At 29.2% G+C, this 24,670-nt stretch overlaps 1 protein-coding gene and 1 long non-coding RNA gene across 2 annotated transcripts in view; one reads left to right on the forward strand and one right to left on the reverse strand.

Moving 5' to 3' along the window:
• The first annotated feature begins 1,438 nt into the window (after window positions 1-1,438).
• Window positions 1,439-24,670, forward strand: part of LOC107453719 (uncharacterized) — a 36,849-nt gene continuing 13,617 nt past the window's right edge. Inside the window, exons 1-3 of the mRNA XM_016070644.4 lie at window positions 1,439-1,754; window positions 3,724-3,829; window positions 7,226-7,287. Of these exons, the coding sequence (XP_015926130.3) occupies window positions 1,454-1,754; window positions 3,724-3,829; window positions 7,226-7,287 (469 nt within the window). The 5' untranslated portion in view covers window positions 1,439-1,453. The remainder of the gene's footprint in view (window positions 1,755-3,723; window positions 3,830-7,225; window positions 7,288-24,670) is intronic.
• LOC147811825 (uncharacterized) lies at window positions 13,334-22,774 on the reverse strand. The gene is made up of 3 exons (XR_015433148.1): window positions 22,634-22,774; window positions 21,252-21,311; window positions 13,334-13,605 (listed from the first exon to the last, which is right to left on the reverse strand). It is a non-coding gene; the product is annotated as an uncharacterized LOC147811825 (long non-coding RNA).

Raw genomic sequence — 24,670 nt, forward strand, 5'->3', positions numbered from 1 at the left:
CACCACTTTTAGTGTAAAAAAATCCTGAACATGGCAATTATTAATATAAATCTTGTCAAGTCAATAAGTGCTACCGTATTAATGTTGCTCATTGAATTATTACACGTACAGTAACTTTTTTTCTAGATCAAATAAAGCTATACGTTTGTAAATATCACAGATGTTATCTTTAAAATCTTGAATTGTTTCTAGTGAAATTTAAACAATGGCTAATCTTTAACCAATCACAATTTTTTACTCATCATTTTTATGTATTTAAATGAGCAAGAAAATAATAAACAGAAAATTACATAAATGAAATAATTTTACAATTACAAATAATAAGAAGAAAACTTACAAGGATACAAACACTAATGTGATTTCTGTATTGTTATAATTTTTACTAATTCTTTTATATTTAAAATTTAAAAATTTTTTTTTTCAATTTAAATTAAGTTTGTGTGCCACATAAAATGCCACCTCTGGTTTAAAGCAACTTTATTTCTTATATGTCAAATATAGCACACACGAATCTGAATTATTTAGTGTTAAAAGTCATGTTTCTCTATTCAGATATTACCTTAAATTTTACATTCCATTATGAGAACATACCAATTTTATTTTAAATTACGCTTGATGAAATCTTGAAATTTAAAGAATAAGAATACTGTATATATTAGATAAAAAATTATTTTTGGAAAAATTTTACGAAATATATACAGAAAAGTTCGTTTTGTTCAGATTATATATTTTTTTTAAACTCAAAATTTCAGGAGAGGGATAGCATGGGCCCTTTGCTTCATCACTGACTAGAAACAAATATAGCCCATGTTAAAAAAAAAAAAAAAAAATAGTGTACAGTTTTATTCTGTAATAATTCCAGGTAATGTTTGCGTATAGATCTTTATATTGAGTTATTTAGAGACTTTAAAAACAAACACACTTCAAGGAACCTTTATTTTTTTAAAACTTTTATGTATTCAAAGAACCTTTATTTCTTTTCTAACTTTTATGTATTCAAAGACCCTTTATTTAACTTTTATGTATTTTCCCTACAAATGAATTTTTCATATTAATCAACGATGATTGAATCAGCCTAAGTAAAAACATTAGAAAAGAAATAACTTCCGGTTGCTCCGGACGTTTGTGCGGACCATTACGTCCGCAAGCGAAAATAAGCCCCACCTACAGATAAGGTGAATATTGCATCTTTCTAATGTTAGATAATATCATTGTACCTGCGGCTTTATATTATAAACACTATCTCTATAATAATATTGGATGGTGCGCTTTTTCAAGTTTAGGCGTAAAAATAAATCGGAAGTAATAACCCGGAAGTCATGCGGTGAATTTTAATCCCTAGCGCCATCTGCTTTTTGCTCGGTCAACCATCCACAGGCTGCGTTATCTGTCGTGCGTTTTGATCGTAAATTGATAAGAGAGCTATAAGCAACGAACAGCAAAGGCTTCAAAAATGCCAGTCAGTCACCACCATCTCAGGTGCGATTGTAATGAAAGTAGTTTGTGTTTCTTGACAATTGAAATGGAACGAAGAATAATTAGAAAAAGGTGTACAAAGGGTGATCGGAGTTATTGTTGTGTACCACAGTGCAATTCTAGGGCTAAAAACAACCCTCAACTAAGTTTTCATAGATTTCCTAAAGACGAATTGCGGCGATTGCAATGGATCCGTCTCTTAAGAATCGGGAAATTCGTTACTGAAAGAATGATTGTATGCAGTAAACATTTCAAGAATTCAGATTTTGTTTTACCCAGTATGTAGATTTAAGTTTTGTTTAATATTAGAATGACGGATGGGGCCAATTTGGCCCCTCTTAGTTTTTATGACTCTGTAATTCAGAATGTAACTTAAAGTGTTGAAAATCATTAAAAAAGCTAAAAATTTTGAACTTATTTTTTTATTATTATTAATAGAGAAAATTAAATTAAATTATCTAAGAACCTAATATATAAATTTAATTGAATAGTCAGTGTTCCATTTTATCAAATAGTTTTGTTAGCCAAATAAAATGAAATACCCTAGAATTTCGATGATAGAGTCTATATAATAGGTCTTATTAAATTAATTATGATTATATTTTAAAATTTTGGATGTCTAATTTATCTACACACAAACAATCTGGGAAGGGTCAACGTTTCAGCATCAAGAACATTTTCATCAATATCTTTTGATAGCAAAAATACCAAGATAATAGGAAAATGTCAGTGTATTTTAGTTTTCTGAATTCTTCAGAAGGAAGTTTCATGTTTGCTGATTGTACAGTGGGTATTGCTTGTTCCTTTTCTTCTCAGCAATTTTATCAAGTGCATCAAACTAGCAATCCAACAGATCTTACTCTGGTCGGATACTACATATTGGGCCTGATATTGAGCCTGAAATCCAGTATCCTCCGACATTAATGTAGACTAAACTAATATTTCCCTTTAATTCACACTTTTATCTATTTTGTGCCAACTAGCCAGATATTCGTTACATCGCTATATCAATCATATGAGAAAGAATTCCGCTAGCTTTGCTTGGAAATCGATGAATCTATTTCAATATTAGTCAGCTCAGCTAACTTTGCTTTCATTTCGTGAATAGCAATCGGGATGTGTGGTTTCAAATAGCAGATATACAAATCACAATAAGAGAATCTTAAGTCACCTTAATGAGAATTTTTTAAGTTGTAAGAAGACAAATCACGGCATATGATTTTTAAAACATTCGAAAAGGAATCACATTGTGACTCTTCTTCGGATGAAAGAAATGAGAAATACCGATTTCAGGATCAAGAGCATTAGAAGTGTTTGGAAACAGAGGCATGCGTCAAGAAATAAATTAAAATATTTAAATGCAAATTATAACTTATGACCACTTATTTCAAACCCTGGTCATATCTATGGTCATTCTGACCCTGACTTTATTTATGCATTGAATATTTCTTAGTTAAATATAATTCTATACAGTATTGACTTATTTGTAGTATTCTGGTGTATCTTTTTGTGAGGTATCTTGGGAAATATGAATTTCGTTTGCATTGAACCATTTTAAATCATGTTGGTCCTAAATGTTGGTTTCTTTCTTTCTTTTTTTTTTTTTTTTTTTTAAATTCCCTAGTAAGAGTATTGAGCAACACAATTTAATTAACCATAATTGTTTTTAAAAATTTTGTTTAAAATGTTAAATTTGAATCATGTATTTGCATGTTATTCAATAGTTTTTCATTTCAATCACAGAATGAAACCGAATTAAACAAATTAAAAAACATTAACATTTAAAATAAGTCAAAATGGAAAAGCGCTAAAAGCAGCTGAAACAAAATTTGTCTTAATTTTAACAATTTAGAAACACAAATCAAGCAAAGAAAAAAAAATGAAGAATTTCTAAAGAAATGTATGTTAGCATCTTTAGAAATTCTTCTCTTTTTGCTTGATTTGTGTTTCTAACTTTCTAAATAGTTTTTAGTTTGTAGTATTTAAAAGAAGAAAAAAAATCGAACTTAAATCAATTAAATTGAATCACAAATCCTGTCCTTAAGTATTAAAATTGTTTATAAATCCATTTCTGTAATTTGAATCTAAAAGACTTGAAAAGTCTGCAATATTATTCAGTTCATTGGTAAGCGTTAATATATGTTATTATTTAAAATCATTCTAAGATTGTTGATTTGCATGTTTTTTTTCAAAATATAGTATAGCTACATACATTTGTTTCTATTAACATTTTCTTTTGTATTTTAGATGTTCCTACTAAGAGACCAAATCTTGAGAAAACTGCTGTACCTAGCCTGTATCTCCCAGTTTCAAAAGTATCGGAAACGGAACAACGGTATCAGAATTTGATTGGGTGAGTACATCGAGTTTCTAATTGACAGCTCATAGAATGTAAGTTAATATATAGGTACAGAAAAATGTTAAAAATGCAGTATTTTTAATGATCTCATCCCCTTAGAATTGTTTTAAAGACTGATCAAAAACTGATTTTTGACAGGCATCTAAAAGTGCTATAAACTGTCAAAAACCTGTGGCAAATTTTTTTTATGTCCTTTGGGGCATTTTATAAAAAGCCAAGTTACATTTTATTCATGCGCAACACTTCCATTATAATTACTAATAATAATTAATATTATATGTCATGTTAAAAATAATAAATAATTGAAATTATTAACTGCTCTTTCAAAAAATATTGCGCAATTTATACTTAAAAGCCATTATTATTTGGCCTATTTTAATATAACTATAACATTTATGTAACAGAGATGTAACTATGAGTTGCTTATTGCTATCAATCAGAATATTGATTTTAATTCTTTTATGTTACGTTTTTTTGCTTCAGTAAAATTAAACTGGTTGCCAATAATAGTCTTATCTTAACTAGTGAAATTTTTGTGATTCTTAATATTTTTTGTTAACGTTTATGTGAAGTGCACAAAAAATGGAGCACCTTAAATAACTTTTCATTTGATGATCGTACTTTCATGTATCTGGGCTTATTCTTACAGGGTGTCTATCAGTCATAAAAATCCTGATAGTCGAGAAATAGTTAGAATTTTTTAGACAAACTTATGACATTCTAGCAGTGACATATCAAATTCGAAATTTGCGTCTTGTATTAACATGGTATTGATAGTATTGGAATTCAAAAAATTCTGCGTAAATGGCCAAAAAACGATAAATAACTGTCAAAGAAACGATCGGAAAATGACGTGAGTATATGATGACATCCTTGAGAACCAAGTTTATTAAAAAGGGATATCTCAACTTAAAAATTTGCATATAGTATTAACATAAGTTAGAGAAAAAAAAGAACTCACATAGAAATGGTTGAAAATGATAAATTATCAGAGCAAAAAAATCAGAAAAATCGTGTGGATTTGCGATAAAATTGTTGTGAGTGTAGCACATCAAAAAGTTTTGAGTCAAATTCAAAATTTGTCTGTTGTAATAACATTGTATTAAAAACATCAAAATTAAAAAAAAAAACCCAGATAGTTTCAGAAAAAACAATTGTAAATTAGCTGAGATTTATCATGAAATCATCAAATTGGGCTTGTTTAAAAATTATTATTTAATTTCGCATATTTGCGTAACATCATATTTAGAAAATCGTATTTTTTGAAAGAAAAAAAAAACAATAAAAAAGACTCCTAAAACTATCAGAAAATGACATGTATTTTTAATATGAAATTGTCACCAATTCAGTATTTCAAAAACTGATAACTTAAATCAAAAATTGATTACCAAAAATTAACACTGCATTAAGAACATCAAAATTCAGAAAGCATGTGTAAATGGGCAAAAAAAGAAAACGATTAATAGCTTCAAAAGAAGGAAAAAAATTATGGAATTAATCCGAATCATACACACATGTTGTCATGCTAGAAAGTTATAATCAAATTCATGTATCATATTAACGTTCCATTTAAAAAATTAGAATTTGAAAAGAAAATAATAAACATCTGAAAATAGCTGAAAAACAATAAATATCCTCCAAAGAAATTATCGTAATTGTTACGAAATCAGAAATGATGGAAATGTTGCAAATTTAACACATCAAAAAGTGACTACAATTCGAAATAGACCTTTTTAATAAAAATTTTAATTTCTAAAAAAACTTCCTTCTTATCAAAAATAGATTTATTGTAATAACAGTTTCCCCATCTTTTAGGAATGTTTTTTTTACCACTTTCCATGACGCAAAAATCTATTTTAAACTAAATTAATAGTAATGTTTAGGAGTAAGATAGAAAAATAAATATTTATTGAGCAACTTAAATGCAAATAGAATATTTGAATTAAAAAAAATTTGTAGTGATTTAGAATGAAACAAAACATTATGTATGTCAAAATATGTTATATATGTCAAAATAAAAGACTTTTTATTTAGTGAATTATAAGAGATTTTTTGAATGTGGAATCTTTAATGGTCTTTCAAGCACTCTTTTAAGCTGCAAAGAATTATACACAAAGTTAAAATTCAGTAAACAGTTCAAAAACCGATGTTCAAATTTCTTATGTTGTAATGTATTTGTATTAAAAATATAAAGGTTTTTTTTAAAAAAAAAAATGGTTTCTCATGTCTTGAAAGTGTAGGGGAAGGACTGTTTCACTGAACATGCAATAAATTCACATCCTTAGAAAGAAGTACCGGGATGGGGATGCAATACAGCTTCTCCCACCTTAACTTGGCAGCTTTGGGGAAGGCAAGGACTATATAACATTAGACTTTAAGAAATAGTTTCAAGTTATCTTAGAATTTGGAATAGCGAAGTGTGTGTAAGGTTTTAAATGGATGTCATAAAATGTGAAAATTTGGTCATAAATTAGAAAGTTTCCTGCATTTATATTTTTCTGTATTTGATTTAAAAAGTTAACATGTAAAAGCAAAACGTCACTTGAATTTTTTGAATGAAACATCATTGGAATTGAACGCCTTTAAACAGGCACACCACATATAAAAGTTTCCATAGCAAATGCTATATAGCTTTCTTAGCATTGCATAATGTATGTTCGATGGAACGAAGTGATCTTAGATTAGAAATAATGTGTGGACAGATATTTTTTAAACAAAATAAAATTTATAAATAGAAGAATTTATTAAAATGGTTTGTCACCAATGGGACTTTTTTTAAAAAAAAATTTTTTGTAATAAAAATAAGAAGAATCATGTGTAGAAACGATTAGTTGCCCACACAACTGGCCATCCCGGATTTGTCAGTCCGTGGACATGATGATTAAAATAAGATAAATATTCAATTGTTAAAAACTTGCCAACTTTGGTTTAACTAATTTAAATTCTCCCGAGGTGTTGACGTTTTATTTTGTTTTACATTGGATACCCTTCTTAAACTAAGTATTGTTAAAACCGCTGGTTTTACACTATTTTTACACTATTTCATTGTTACACTATTTCACCAATACGAAGTTGAGATTCTATGCATTTTACTGTTGATAATTATTTATTTTTTGTATGTGCTAATTATAAAGTCAATAAAAGATTTTATAAAAGAAGAATTTGATGTGGTCAAGGAAGTTTATTATATATTGTTATTATTACTGTTAAAAAAATTAAAATAATTAGGTCGGGAATTAAATGGTCATGCTTTGCATATACACGTTTTTTTAAATCGCAATATCCATTTTAATTGGTATTTAAATTTGTTTGCATAGTTTTTTAAATCCATATTGTGTTTGCTTTAATATGCATATTATTATGAATATATATAAGAAATTGTTTTTATAGGAAAAAAGTAATGTTACGTTTGAGTGATGATGATGAAGACAATCCTAACATGGATAGTAAAGGTATGTCTAGAAATATATTATGGATTAACCTTTAATGTTATTGACAGAATCAAGCTTATCCACATAAAACATTAGATGCGGGGATTTCCAATACCATTAGATGTATCACTATGTAATTATATAAGTTTACATAGTTAAATTTATTTGCTTTGTTAAACTTACTAGTCAAAAGCATGGAAGGGATTGTAACTAAGAGAAGAATGAGCGCTAAAGAACGGGTTGTCATTACACCTGTTAAGCTGAAGCAAAATATGAATTTTGAGGTGTTAGCTTTTTTGGGGGGTTAGGGATGCCTAGGGAACCTCATTAAATAAATTTTTAAGGAAGTTATTGTTAAGCTTGCTGACTATCTGGGAGATGATATTTAAATATGGCCAAGGGAAATGGTTTGTGAAAATCTACTAAAATGTTTCAAGGGGCTTGAAAATATCAGGATTATTTTGTATTGTACCGAGGCACAGAATTGACTCTATAATGACCTATTCATGGTATATTGGTATATACAGTCAAGTATTTTTAGGTGCTGCCCCTATATGTACAATAAGTTTTTCAAGTGAAGTTTATTGCGGTAGAACAAGCGGTAAGGAAATTGTTAACCAATGCGACACATCCTTGACATGTTAGATCCATTAGTTGATGGGGTAACGGTAGACTGAAGTTTTATGAAGAATAATTTGTAGCTAATTTTTTTTTAACTAAGATTTTTACATCATAATAAATGAGGCAAAAACTAAGTAAGTTTTTCCTAAATGACCGTACAAGTTTGCAGCTATGCACAAGCTGGAAGGCTTTTCGCAAAATCTAAAATTGTAATGCCTTAGTTGATCTTGCATTGTTCCATCTAGTAACTAATTAAGATAGATGATTTTAATACAAAAATATATGCAGGGGTATAAAAATATATAAAATCATGGGGCAAACTTTGAAGAGTGGTTGAGCTCACTAAAATATATATATATTGTATAGAAATATATGGACGGAATTGAAGCATTGAGGCACAAACAGAAAGGTAAAATGTTCATTAGCATCATACTTAACGAGTGCTCAGCTATCCTGTGCTGCTGCACGTACATGCTGCATACCTGTGTGAAATATCCAACTTATTTAAATTCGATTGCCAATCACTTCACCAATGCTGCTAAGCTTGTATTGCTTTCTGATAATAACAATTTTGAACATTTATTATAAACATTGCATAAAATTAAAAAGTAGAGGCGATAATACATCTCCCTGTTGAACATCCACATTGATGTCGAAAGTTTCTAAAAAATCATCTTGGATCAGCATGGTAGCTTTAGATTCCTTTAAATTTGGATTAGTTTGGCTTATTTGATTGGTAACTTTAGCTCATCTAAAATTTCAATCATTTTGAATGTATCCACCCAATCAAATGCTTGTTTAAAATCGGCAAAAAGAGCAAACAAGTCAATATTTTATTCATAAAGCTTCTCAAAAATGTTTCTAACTGTGTGTATCTGGTCGACAGTTGAGCAATTTGATCTGAAACCACATTGGTAATCGCCCAAAATTCATTCTGTTTTTTGTAGAAGTTTCTTGTAAATTAGCTGGTAAGTATTTTGTAGGTCACCTTTAGAACTGTGATACCTCTGTAAATTGTGTAATTTAATTTATCGCTCTTTTTGTAAATAGGGACAATAATTCTTAAGTCCCAATCCTGCTGTTTCCAGATATGGGTCATTAGTTCATAAATTTTATGCCACAACTTAGCTCTATGATGTTTTATAAAATCTTCTCAAATTTGATCTCTTCCTGGACCTTGGTTATTTTTCATCTTTAGAATGATTTGTTTCACTTAGTCAAACGTTTGCACTGGAATTCCTCTACAGTTTGCATTATGGTTATCATAATTATTCACTTTTATTGTATTGTTTGATGACAGTAAAGTATGAAAGTAATTTTTCCATCTTTCTCTAACGCTTGGTAAATCTGAAATAATTTCACCATTCATACCTCTACAGTTTAAAATATGAGGTTGGAAAACATTTACCTGCATTTTGGTTTCATTATAAATTTGGTTTCATTTTTGCTATGATTGTCAATAAGCTATTCACTCTTATTATTTAGAAAAGATTTTTTCTTCATTTCACACAATTTATTTGCTATTCTACGTTTACATTCTATAGCATTTTTTTTTTGTCTTGCAATATTTTTCAACTCCAAGGGGTTTCGACACTCTTCATCAAGTCAATCGTTGAATACTCCCCCCCCCCCATGTTTTTATACTGCATTATTAGCCTCCAAGGTAGTCTCTTTAATATGAACCCCATTCGTTTTCAATATTTGAGTTTATATATATATATATTCTCTTCTATCTTGGACACATACCCTTGTTTTGTAGAATCATCCCCTAGCTTTTCAATGGAGAATCGGTTTATCCCTCCCTTAAGAACCATTGCGAAAAAATCCAACTGAAAGAAAAAACTCATATGAATAAAGCGATGGAGAAATCAGAATAAATTTTCGAATGGGAACATCATAAGAGAAAATTGATAATTTAGTTAAAGAATTAGGCCCTACAGAATTTAAAGGAATTGATGGACATTTTTCATAACATTATTTCTCTACTTAGGAATTGAATGCACGCTGCATAATTTTTCATATGCTAAGCACAATCATTATTTCGACAAAAATGTAAAGAATACTGTGATTTTCAATATCGCAATATAGCTTTTCGTAAGTTCACTTCGGGTTAGTGGTGCCAACGTTTAACTAAACATAAAAAATTTAATATATAGAGGACAAAAAACACAATAAAAATTTATAATAGATTTTTGCTGTGTTAATCTGAAAATAAAAGAAAATATTTAAAAAAAAATTGCGAATTACTGAAATATCAACAATGCAACTGAATGCTGACATGAAACACTAATTCTTGCTATACAAAAGTAAGCTATATACTTATTTTACCATCAACAAATTCTCTTCTATGTCGATTTCCAAATTTGTTTTAATAGTGTGATGAAATTTCGCCTTTCCAGATGACTGCATGATCATTAAATTTCTCCTCAATAGATAAATTAAAAATATTTTATGCTCCCTTAAAGACGAAGATTTTGTTTTGTCGCTACCGACAAATACAAAAAATTTGGACGTTTTAATTTTCCGATCCATATTTGCAACAGGAAAAAATTAGTTTCAGTTAAAGAGAACTACTGGAAAGCCAGCATTCGCTTTCAATTGGTGGTGCAGAGCATAACTTTGTACCTATGGTAACACTTCGCATGTTTCTCCATTAACGTGTCGTTAGTCATGAGGGAAGGAAGTACGTTAGTTTCTGTCTTGATTTTCAAATGGATTAAAACTTAAGTTAGGAAACTATTGGCGATCGAAATATGCTGTAGGTGGCGTAGAGCAGAACTCTCTACCTATGGCAACACTTCGCATGCTTTCCCCATTAGCGTGTGGAGAGTCGTAGAGGAAGGGAGTACGTTAGTTTCTCTCTTGATTTTCATATAGATTAAAATCTTTTAAGTTGGAAATTTATATGAAACTGAAAACTACATTAAAAATAGTTCTAAAGAAAAGCTTCATAGAAATTTAAAAAAATATTTTTATTAAATATAAAAAGAAAAAATATTAAATAAAGGGAAAATATCGTAGTACATTCCTATACAACTGAAAAGAGGAGGAGAGGGAAGGGAGAAGAGCCAAAGGCATGAAACCGGTCTCTCCCCAGATAGCATATTCGAGAGTTGCAATTGCCAATATGTAACTGAAAATTACATTGAGCATAGTTCTAAAAGGGAGTTAGAAAGAGAGGCAGACCCCGACTGAGATGGGCGGACTGCCTCCAAAGGGACTTTACCACAATTACCCAAGTAGCACATAACATTAGATAATATCAGAAAAGCGGCAAAATCTAACGTTATATTACACAACTTGTAATATTAGAAAGATATAAAAGGTCGCTGTTTGCTCAGCCTTTTATAATATTAGATTCAATGCAAACTAATATTATCTAGCGTTTGCCATAATATTCTTTTGCGTTAGTTTTGATGCTATATAATATTAGATTTTGTATTTTCTGATATTATTCTGCTTTTTATTTTTTTGGAGTAAGCAAGAGGAAAATATGGATGGTAGTAGAATAATTCGACGATACAATTTTACTTAATTTTCTGTATTGTTGTGAAGCAGTAAAACATAGAACAGTAGTTTTATGTCATTCCATGCATTATTTACTTAGCAATACAGAAATACTAAATAAAATTATATTAGAGAATTCTGCTACCTTCCATTTTTCTCCTCCTTACTCCAAAGTATATCTTATGTTCAGCTGATTTTTTCGAATATTTAAATTAGGAAATATTTTATTGCAACTTTTATTGATATTTTTTTCTTTTATTCGTACAATGGGTTTTCTGACAAATTTTATATCATTAATAATTTTCAAGTCTTTAATTTTAAAATGTACTCTTAATTTTTTTTTTAAAAAAACTGGGTTTATTTTATTAAAATCTTAGTTTAATTTCTTAGTTTGTAATATATATATTTTTTAAATGGTTTCACAATTATCATTCATTATTTATATTCTGAAATTATATAATAAAAACCACACTATATAATTATAAAGTTATATATTTACATTTGAACTGAGTGGAAATTTAAACTTAAAATTTTTTCCCCTTACAATTGTTCAATTTTTAAGTGGACATTACTTGTAATAATTGGCACAATAAAGAAAAAAATTTAAAAATATTCAAATTACTTACTTCAACAAATTTACACATATTTTTTTCCCCTTCTTTTTTCACTGGAATTGCTAAATGGAGAAATACTTACGTAACTTTATTCTTTTAGTATTTGAAATTTTATTTAGCAAAACACCTAAAAACAAAACTCAAACGCAAGGTAGAAATTTTTATAGGGAATGAAACCAGGAAAGCAACTAATATCACGAAAATTACTAATATTTTTTTTTAATAATGTTAGAATAACTTCAGGAATTTTCATCAATTCGATAATTATTTAAAGGTGTTATGTTCTATTAAACTAACAATCTTTGCAAAAAATTAACATAACATTTTAATTTCAAAACTGTCAGTAAATATCATATTATCTAAATTAAATTTGCACAAACATATAATTGCATACAAGAATGAGACGAAAAAATAATAAATTTTTTTACATTATCTTTTAAAAGTTGCCTTTTGTATTAGTGATCAAAATCGTTTTTCTCTGATTATATAGTATGCGTTATGAAGAATTAGCCTTAAAAAAACATATATTATGCATTTAAAAAAGTTGCTTTTGCAAAGAATTTTATGTATAAAAATTTAAACAAGATTCTTCTTTAAGTTGATTTAAATTTTCTGTTTTTACAATAATGTAAATAAATGTTCTGCTAAATTTTAAATATTAAGCCTAAGAAATTTTTACTATTATCATTATTTTACAATTACATTAATTTAAATCTTTGCAAAAATCTATAAAATCATAAAAATCTATATACACTTCTTATCTCAAATTTGAACTGCAAAATTGAAGTTAATAAATACAATGCTAGTAGTATAATTGCTCATAAGTTAGAGTTAATGTTTAACAATGATGTTAAAATAAAATTTCTTCTGATATCTTCAAAATTTCTCGAATTTTCATAATACTTAAACATAAGTATAATGACTAGAATAAATTACACAATGCAGTAGTTAAGAATAAAAAAATAAATCAAATCAAATCATGACAAACATTTCACTACTTAATTATTTTATTTTAAAACAAAACACAATATAAATATAACTTCACTAAACTATAAAAGCAATACATTCTTACCATCATTGTTTAATATAAGCTTATCAATATTCTTTTGTTAAAATATAAGTTAAGAACACGTATTTGTAATTAAATAAAATAAAATTTTTTTCTAAAAGCAACAGTAGGACCATGTGTTATCATTTTAATTATTATTATTTTTAAATTAAAAAAAATTTCAAAACTTTACAGTCATTTCATACAGTTTAAAGTTTTTCTTCAATTCAATTTTTTGTTTTTGTGCTACTGAACTATATTTCAGAGCAATAAACTGAAAATCTTTGCTTTACTGAAAGATTTTATAAATTGGTCAGCAGCATCTTTGCATATCACACAAACGAATCGCACAGGGATGCACCTTTCTTCAAACTTTCAGCTCCGGCAGATTTAAAGAGAGCCTCCAGTCGTTTTGTTTTCTGTCAGGATTGAACATATGGCTCCTAGTTTTCTACCAGAAATTAATTTCCATTTGCACTGTACAGCACCCAAGCTCAAAAATGAATGGCTCCTTCCTGGTAGATAAGCTTGTTTATCCAGCAGACGAAGCTAAAATTATAAGAGAAAAAAGTTAACTTTACATTGAAAACACTAAACTTAAACCTCTATATTACTTTATATTGAAAACATTAAATTAGTTAAAGTAAATTTAAAACTATTAAGCATTGAATATTTCTTTAAAACTTAAATCATTTTATTTGAAAATGTTTACAATTTAATGGGTAGATTTCCGTAACAATACCTGCACCAAAAAATCTCAGTATCACCAAGAAAGAATAGAAAATTATTTCACTTATAACGGCCTTCAAATAATAATTTTATTTTTTCTTAATTATTATTTTTTTAAAAAAGAAGAAATTATAGGTCAAAACGCTTAAGCTCTTTTCAATTGAAGTGAATATTCAAGTATATATACAGATACAAAAATATATCAAATTCAATACTTTTTAATTTTTTTTAAAGATTAAGTACAATGACACTTAACTGTTAAAATATTTTTGTACATTGTATAAGCTCATAGAGCCAATAGGAAATGTTCACATTTTTTTTAAGAACTTCATAAATAAAAATTTTAACACCTTTTAAGCTCTGTTCTTCATTTAACGTTAACATACTTTGAATAGACCATATTGTTGCTTATTTTTTAACTATTTGCTATCATTTATAAATTAATATAATTAATCATATATCATATATCAAAAACATCTGTCTAATTCATGAAATGAAAATAAAGATATTTAACTCACCATTTTACAATATATTAAACAGGAAATTCAAAAAATGTAACAACAGTGTTCAACTTGTGAATAAAATTTCAAACATTCTAAAATGCAATGGTTTTAACTAAAAAGTAATTGATTAATTAATAATTATTTAAACATGGCAAACTTGTTTACAAAAAATTTATTTTTATCTTTATCGTTGCAATGAAAAAAAATTCAAACTGCAAAACTCTTTTGTGACAAGCCAACAAAAAAAGTGGCGAAAAGTGTTAAATAAACAATTGCTAATTTTTTCCATTGCTTATTTTAAAATTTGATTAATGTAAAAGAACATCAATGTAAAAAGATACTATGAGAATTTAAAATCATCAATTCATGGATGAAAAAATCATATAGAAGGAGAATTCTCTAACAATTCACATATTTCAAAGTTGTAAATATATATTAAATATAGTTCGCCCCTTCCCCCAAATATTTTGACATAGCATTCTTTAAAAGTCAGTATGCATACCCAACATTTGTCAAATATCTTTTTTCTTATAGTTTAACAAATTTTTACAGCATTAGATTATTTCTAATAGGAATTTATTTAAAAAATACAATTTAATCAAAGCTCTACATTCACCATAATCACCATTTTGAATAGACCATATTATTGTTTATTTTTTAATCATTTACAAATTAATATATATAATGATGCATCAAAAACATTCAAATAAAAATCAGTCTATATTTAAATAAAAATGTTTAATTCATTGTTGTACAATATTTCAAACATGAAATTTTAATTAAAATTTCTTGAAGATGAAGAGCTATATCTGAAATTGTAAGGGAAAATTAAATTTACAATGGAAAAACCAAATTTAAAATTCTTAAACAATGAATATTTATTTTAAAGTTAAATTATGCAATTTGAAAATTTTTTTAAAAATTTTTAATATCTTTTACAATGAAATTCAATGAGTAAATTGCAGTATCAATACTTGCATCAAAAAATCTTGGTAGAGCCACACGAAAAGCAAAAAGTGTAGAAAATTTATGTTTCGAACCAATAGATGGCGTTGCCTACTCTTTTGTTTTTGGCTATTCTAATGTTTACTTTTTGTTTTGTTGTTATTAAAGAATATGAATCCTAACCCCTCTGTCGCTTTTTTATATGGTGCCGAAAACCCCAAGAATTGATTGCAAATATTTATTACTGATTGAAAATATTTATTACTGAAGAGGGGTTCGTTTGAATTTGATCTTGAACTTTATATTGAAATTATTTCTTCGTTCTTTATTCGATAATTTATTCTGAATTCGAGAATGTCTGCTGAACTTTCAAAACGGAAGCAGAAAAGAGGTGCGGTCAGAGCATCTACGACTAGATTGTTCGGCGAAATCGAACATGAAATAAAAAATGAAATTCCGAACATTGAAACTTTAGATGAATTATTGGCTAAACTTATTGAAAAGGAATCTTTATTGAAGGAACTGGATTTGAAAATTGAAGATTTGATTGAAGTTGACGAAATTGAAAAGGAATACGAACAATCGGAAGAATATTCTGATAAGATTATTGTTTTAAAAACGAAAATTTCAAGAATTTTATCTTCGTCGAGTGCTAAGTTGGATATGGAAAACCGTAAGAACGATAACGAAAGTATTTCAACCGAGATTATTTCTGAAGAATTTCAAAATGTTCACGTAAAATTACCGAACATTAATATCGAAAAATTCTACGGTGATGTTAAATTATGGAATAACTTCTGGGAACAATTTAAATCGACTATTCACGAAAATAAGACTTTGAAAACTGTTGATAAGTTCGTGTATTTAAAGTCATATCTTGGCGGAGCTGCTGCAAGAGCTGTGAATGGACTTTCGATTTGTGATTCTAATTATCTAGCAGCCATTGATATTTTACAAGATCGCTATGGAAGAAGTGACTTAATTATTAATGCTCACATGAACGAACTGTTAAATTTAACCGCAGTAAAGGTTTCTAGCGATGTTGATGCGCTGAGAAAACTTTATGATAGCATTGAAATTGAAATACGAAGTTTAAGGTCTTTAAATGTGATGTCTGAAACCTATGGAAATCTACTCTGTCCAATATTGATGAAGCTGATTCCTGAAGATATAATTTTGGATTTCAACCGTCAAAGAACGAAGGATTCTACTTGGAATGTTGAAGAATTGTTAAAATTTATTAGAAACGAAATTGATAGCCGTGAACGATCAGCTCTACTCTCAAAAAATTCAAGAAAAGAAAATTTTAAATTCACTCCAGAATCGAAAGTAGAAGAAAGATCTTGGATTAAAAGAAAACCAAAGGTAAGCGCCTTTGCTTTATCAACATTGAATTTGAAATGTATTTTTTGTTCTAAGAATCACGATAAATTTAAATGTAATGAAGCTGATGTTTATAAGAAAAGACAAATTTTAATGAAAAGTGGTAGATGTTTCAGTTGCTTTCAAAAAGGACATTTATCTATATCTTCGGATTGCATGAAAAGAAATCTTGTTTGTTTTAACTGTAAACAAAAGCATCATTATTCTGTTTGCATTAAACAGCCTGAAAACGAAAGTCCCGTTTCGAATAATGATAAAGAAATGCTCGTAAATAAAAATAATGAATCTCATGTTGTGCAAAACTCTGTGAAACAGAATTCAAATGTAATTTTACAAACTGTTACCGCTGTTGCTGTGAACAAGGTTGAATGTTTAGTTAGATGTTTGCTTGACGGAGGTAGTCAAACGTCTTTTATAAGTGAAAAGTTATCGAAAAAGTTAAATTTGCCTGTTACAGGAGAAATTGATCTTAATATTCATACATTTGGATCTAGTAAGAGTGTAAATAGTCGTAGAAGGAAAGTGAAATTGAAACTTGTTGATCTAATTAATCCTGATAACTTTGTTATTGTTGAAGCTATTGAGTATCCCGTGATTACTACTGCTGAAATTAAAATGTCTGGCGATGACTTAACTAAAACTTTGCATTCTTTGGGAATTAAACTTTCAGATGATGTGCCAACTGTTCACCAACTGTATAATCCAAATGAAATATCAGTGCTATTAGGAAGTGATGTTTACTGGAAAATTGTTACTGGAAAAATTGAACGAATTAACGAAGCATTAGTTGCTGTAGAGACTAGATTAGGATGGTGTATTCAAGGTTCCGTTATGAGTTCTGATTTACGATCAATGACTGTTAGTTCAAATTTATGTTTAGATGAAGAGCTATCTAATAATATTAAATCTTTTTGGGAAATAGAATCGTTAGGAATAGCACCGGTCTTGGATGAAAAAGAAGAAGATATAAAAGCACTTTCTTTATTTGAACAATCTATTCGCATAATAGATGGCCGTTATGAAGTAAACCTTCCATGGAAGAATGATATAGTTGATTTACATGATAATTTTCATAATGCTGAAAACCGAATGAAGAAATTGATCAAGAGATTTACGTCCAGTCCTTATTTTTTCGAACAGTATAAAAACGTAATAAATGAACAACTGAAGGAAGGAATAATAGAAAAAACAGAAAAGAATGCTTTTAACTCAAAGAAAACTTATTACGTTCCTCATCGGGCTGTAATTAGAGAAGATCATTCCACAACAAAACTGCGTGTAGTCTATGATGCTTCATCTAGAGAAAAAGGTCACCATTCTTTGAATGATTGTTTATTGCAAGGACCTAACTTAGTTCCTGATTTACTGATAGTTTTATTGAATTTTCGTAAAGGTGAAATTGCTGCAATTGCCGACATTCAAAAGGCTTTTTTACAAATTTCAATTGCACCAGAAGATCGTGATGCCTTAAGATTTTTATGGATTTCAGAAGACGCTAAGTTTCCCAATACAAAATTTGAAATTTACAGAATGACTCGTGTGATGTTTGGAGCAACATCAAGCCCCTTTTTATTGGCAGCAACTATACGTCATCACTTGAAGAAATTTCAAAACATTTATCCCATGACAACTAAGCTGTTAAATTCTTGCATGTATGTTGATGATCTTGTCTATTCAACGAATTCTGTAGAGGAAGCATCGCAAGTACAGGAAGAAGCAACCCTAATATTTAAGCAGGCCTCCATGAACCTCGTGAAGTGGAAATCTAACTCAAGAATTTTGAACTACAAAATATATGGCTCAGAAGTTCAGGCTGATGGAACCGAAGAAGTAAAAGTTCTTGGATTGAAGTGGGACTTGTCGAATGACTGTTTTAATTTTAAAACTGGAGACCTTTTTAATTTTATAATTTCTAACCCTCGTACAAAACGAACTTTATTGCAAGCTACTTCAAGAATTTTCGATCCTTTCGGATGGCTGTCCTCATTCATGATCCAAGTCAAAATCATGTTCCAAAAACTTTGGTTATTGAAAATCGATTGGGACGATGCTCTACCTACTGAAATCGACAAAAATTGGCAAGAATGGTACAAGCAACTTCATTTTTTAGAACAAATTGTGGTTCCTAGGTGGCTAAATAGAGTTTCGGATCCATCTGGTGATGAATTACACTGCTTTTGTGATGCAAGCAAAAGTGCTTATGGAGCTACAATTTATTTGATATCTGCCAGTTCAACATCTAGATCATCCCAGTTAGTGATAGCTAAAAGTCGCGTTTCTCCATTAAAACAATTGTCTCTTCCTAAACTGGAATTGATGGCTGCTGTTATCGGAACCAGAATGATTGCATCAATCCGTGACCAATTTCCTGAATCAAGAATCTTTATGTGGACTGATTCAACTATCACTTTGCATTGGATTCGTGGATCTCCCCGGAAATGGAAACGTTTTGTCTCAAACCGAGTCACCGAAATTCAACAAAGAAGCGATCCCAGTCAATGGAATCACTGTCCTGGCTCTGATAATCCTGCTGACAAATTGACGAGAGAAGGAATCGAAGCCAGTGCCCTTGTGCAGGATGATGTATGGTGGCACGGGCCTCCGTGGCTTATCTGTTCCAGAAATGAATGGCCGGCTACTGATGATAGTCAGTTTTCACTGACTGACGATGTCCAAACTGAAATAATGACTGTTTCTTTTATTGCAGGTGCTGATCCAGATCCTGTGCTCAAAGTTGAGAACTTTAGTACTTTACGTAAATTATTGCATGTTATATCCTATATTTTCAGATTCATTAAGAATATAAGGTCTTGTGTAAAACAAAATGGGACAATTACGAGTACTGAAGTAAGTGAATCAAATAATTATTGGATAAGAACTGTTCAATATAAATACTATTCGAATGAAATTAATTGTTTAAAAAATAATTTAGAAATCAATTCTAATTCTAAACTATTTCAGTTGAATCCCAAACTTGATGAAAATAAGATTCTGAGAATTAAAAGTCGTTTAGCTAATTCCTCATTAGATGTCAGTGAAAAGTGTCCAATAATATTACCTAATAATGATTATTTTGTTGCTTTAATTATTAAGGATTGTCATGAAAGGGTTTTGCATGCTGGTGTGAATGACACTTTATTGCTAATAAGAAGTAAATTTTGGATAGTGAAAGGAAGACAATTCGTGAAATCTGTTATATATCGATGTAAAATTTGTAAAAGATTTAGTGTTACTTCTGGTAAGCAAGTAACAGGTAATCTGCCTGTTGATAGAATCGAAAAATCTCCCCCATTTAATATAACAGGCATCGATTTTGCAGGACCCCTTTATTTAAGGGATGGTTCTAAGTGTTACATTGCATTGTTTACTTGTGCTGTGACTCGTGGGGTTCACTTAGAGTTAGTGTCTAGTTTAAAAGTTGAAAGTTTCATTCAGGCTCTAAGAAGGTTTTTTGGACGCAGGGGCATTTGTAAAATAATTTATTCAGATAATGCCTAAACTTTTAAAGCTGCTGATCGTGAAATTAAATATTTATTCAAATTGTGTAAAAATGACGAACTTCTACAATACTTAGAAAAACAAGGAATTGAGTGGAAGTTTATTGTCGAAGGTGCTCCATGGTGGGGTGGTTTTTGGGAGCGTTTGGTAAGATCGGTTAAAATTGCATTAAAACGAATATTACATAAATCTTTATTAACTTTTGAGCAATTACTTACTGTACTTACAGAGATTGAAGCTGTTATTAACTCTCGACCAATAACTTATATGTATAACGATATTAATGAACCGGATCCTTTAAGTCCTTCGCATTTTTTGATAGGTAATCAATTAACCGTTTTACCATCCTTCAGTTCTAAATTAGAGTCTTCAAAAGCAGAATTAACAAAAAGATGGAAACATAGGCTTATGATGATAGAACATTTTTGGAAACGCTGGCAAAAGGAATATTTGCTAGAATTAAGATCTGCCATGATGCATAAAATGCCCAAAAATATTGTAAGTTTTAAAATTGGTGATGTTGTACTTGTACGCGAAGATAATGTTAAAAGATTAATGTGGAAGTTAGGTCGAATAAAAGATATTTTTCCTGGCAGAGATGGTAGAATAAGGTCATGCCAAATCCAATTAAAAAACAGTGTTGTAAATAGACCCATTGAGAGACTTTACTTATTAGAAAGTGATTGATTGCTTTGTTTATTCTTTGTTTGAAATATTCATTAAATGTTGTTGTTTTTTTGTAAGTGTATAACATTTGTATGGTTATTTGTAATAGAATGCATCGTTAAACCAATGCATTGGAGTGGGCTGGATGTAGAAAATTTATGTTTCGAACCAATAGATGGCGTTGCCTACTCTTTTGTTTTTGGCTATTCTAATGTTTACTTTTTGTTTTGTTGTTATTAAAGAATATGAATCCTAACCCCTCTGTCGCTTTTTTATAAAAAGTAACATAGTGGGAAGGAGATTAACAAAAGAGTTTAGCTCATAAACACTCTCAAGCAAACTATCATATGTTTAAAAAAAAAAAAAATTCAAACTACAAAACTCTTTAACCCCTTTTATTAGACCTGAAAATAAATACTCACTATGTGGCAAGCTATCAACAAAAAAAGTGTGAAATAAACAATTGCTTACTTTCGTCCATTGCTTATTTTAAAAATAGTAGATTTTCTTGAAGATGAAAAGCTATATATACTGAAATTTAAAAAGAAAAGAAATTAGATTTTGAAATGAAAAAAAAAAACACATTTAAAACTATTTAACATTGAATATTTATTTGAAACTTTAATTATTTAATTTGAAAATGATTTTAAGAAATTGAAATACCAGCGTAAAAAAAATTTCGTTAGTGTCACACAAAAAATAACACAGAGGGAAGGAGATCAACTAAAAGAATTTAGCTCATAAGCACTCCCAAGTAAACTCTCAGATATTTAAAAATAAAATCAAATTGCAAAACCTTTTAACTTCTTTCATTATATCAGAAAATAACTACTCGCTATGTGGCAAATCAACAAAAAGAGTGCCGAAAAATATTAAATAAACAAATGCTTATTTTAAAATTCGTATAAGTACATCAATATAAAAAGATACTATAAGAATTCAAATTCATCAATTTATGGTTGAAAAAACCATTTCGGAGAATTCTTTAACAATTCACATATTTCAAAGTTGTAATATATATATTGTCCCTCCCCCCAAATATATTTACATTACATTTAAAAGTCAGTATGCATAACACTTATTTTTTTATTGCTTAATTAAATTTTTAGTCTCAGATTATATGTAATAGAAATTTATTTAAAAACTTTATTAAACAATAATTATTTATTAGACTAATTGTTATCATAATAATTATTTAATAAATATTTATTAAACTAAAAGAAACATTACAGAATAGGACAAACTCGAAAGGTACAACCCCAGGCAAACATATACATATTTTTGTTTAAAAAAGTTACAAGTTTAAAATCTATTTGGTGATTGCACTTGGCGGGACAAATCACGATACTGAAATATCCCCAAGAAATTTAAATAAAAATGTTTAATTCTTTGTTTTACAATATTTTAGACATGAAATTTTAATACGGTAACAATATTGTTTGTATTGAACGTTAAACATTCTAGAATGTAATGGTCTAAACTGAGCTAAAAGTAGCAGATCATTAATTTTCTAATTGTTTTAACTTGGCTAATTTGTTTACAGACAATTATTTTTATCTTTTCCACTGTTGCAGAAAAACTTTGTTACAGTCGAATTACTTAGCAAACGTTCTTTTACAAGCATATTTTGAACTAATTACATTACTTATTATTTATAGCTAAACAATAACTTAACACAGAAGTCAACTACTATGTGCGAACAATAATGATCACAATTCATAATATAAACTGACTTTATTTGATACATGATTTTTAACTAAAGCAAAAACATTACTTACAATACTTCTTTAACGTTTCATGTAACTATCATTGAAATGTATAAAGTTTTCAAATAATTACTAAATTATAAATACCTTATGTAATTGAAAAGAAAGCAGCTAAGTTCTAACAATGGCGCCGTAAACAAACGAACAGAGGAAGCCAACGAGGAAGAAGGGGGACAAGATTCAACAGTTGAAAAAGTTTTTTGAGTTCAATCGTTCGCAAACTACTACTAATATTATTTTTCGCTTTCTTTGCATTGGCTAAAAATGACATTTTAAGTAATATTTAATTTATTGTTTTCTTTCATAAATAAATGTTTATTTATTAATAATATGGGATAACCTTTCGCAAAAATGTGACGCTGTACCAAAAGTAATGAAATAGATGATTATTTTGAAAGTTCGAATGTTAGATCGAATACTATTTTATTTTATATAATATTAGTTCTAAAATTAGAAGATAGGATTCAAGAGCGTTGCGTTTTCTAGCAGGGCAGTATTATATTGCATCTTTCTAATATTAGATCATATCTTTTTGCTACCTGGGTAAGGTCAGAGACTGGAAAGCCGTGGCACGCAGAAGAAAGGACTGGTGCAGTCTTCTTGAGAAAGCCAGGGTCCACCGAGGACTGTCGAGCTACTGATGATGATGATAGTTCTAAAAGAAAGAATCGCGGAAACTATAAAAAAAATATTTTGACAATTATATATGAAAAATATTGAAAAAGGGGAAAATATCCTAATACATTTCTATGGATGGTTGATTGAATGTAAGCAATGACAAGCTTCCTAAAGCCGGAAGAAATTTGGAAACTTCTGGTGTATTCCCCCTACTTATGTTACGCTTACTAGGCGATGTGTGAACAGGCTTAATGTTCTAGAAAGTTTTATTATTGTAATAATATGTGATTAAATTTACGAGTAACTTTATTATTTATAAGAGTTTCCTGTAATTTACAAATTCTTACTTGTTGTGAGCCTAAAACAAATTTAGGAAAATTAATATCAAAACATAAATAAAGTGTAAGGTTTGTCATGTCTTAAGTGTTATCCTTTAGTTGGCTATATTTGTGTGAAATGTCATCGTTTAATACTTTTTAGGCTGCACAACATGCTTGCGAAGTCTTCCGAATTCATTTGTTTGTTTCTCTGAAATTTAAATTGAAAGAATGCGTTATATTGTAAATACAATTAATACACTATGAGCATTGGATGGAACGCTTTTTTAAGTTTAGGCGTAAAAAGCGATCGGAAGTAGTAACCCGGAAGTCTTATAACGAATTCCGGAACTCGGAAGTCTTATAACACGGTCAACCAAACCATCCATATAAATGTAAACAACAATAATCTCGATCTTTTGACCGACTCTACTCCTGCTAGAAAGTATACAGCTTCTTCCTACAGCTTATTTTGCTAGGTGATATGGATGTTGTTTTCAACACTAGGAAGCGCGGCAAGCTCTTGACTGCCTATACTTCCGGGTTACTGTTTTTGATGTGTTTTGAAGCTATTTGGCTCACAATAGTGGAGCAAGTTAGAGCTCGAAATTGTTGTTTACATTATATTGAAAACACCATCCCTTTTCAAACGTCTGTAATAAAAGGTATTCCGGTATTCATTTGTTTATTTCGTTGAAAATTAGATTAAAAGAACGCGATATATGGAAAGAACTACTAGTATAATAACATTGGCTGGCGCGGTTTTTCATGCTTAGGCTTTCAAATCAGTCGGAAGTAGCAACCCGGAAGTATTACGACGTATTTTAACCCCTAGCGCCATTTGCGCTTAGCTTTAAACGGCCAACCATCCATAACGATTTTTTTTTCAAATTCATTCTTTTAAAGATAGTTCTTCAAATAGTGATTCTTGTTTTAAACACAAATAATAGATCGGGTAACAAATACACGTATGCAAGAACAAGATAATATCAAAACACAATTCGTGATGATCGCAACTCTCGAATACGCAATCTAGGAAGAACACCGGTTCCATGTCTTGAACCTCTCCCCTTACCTCTCCTCAGTTGTATAGGAATGTGCTACGATATTTTCCCTTCCTTAATGTTTTTCCTATTCAATTGTCAAAAATATTTTTTTTAAATTTCCACGATGCTTTCTTTTAGAACTA

This window comes from Parasteatoda tepidariorum, chromosome 4, assembly GCF_982258835.1.
Source record: "Parasteatoda tepidariorum strain Cologne lab strain chromosome 4, Ptep-v5.0, whole genome shotgun sequence".
Classification (NCBI taxonomy): domain Eukaryota; kingdom Metazoa; phylum Arthropoda; class Arachnida; order Araneae; family Theridiidae; genus Parasteatoda; species Parasteatoda tepidariorum.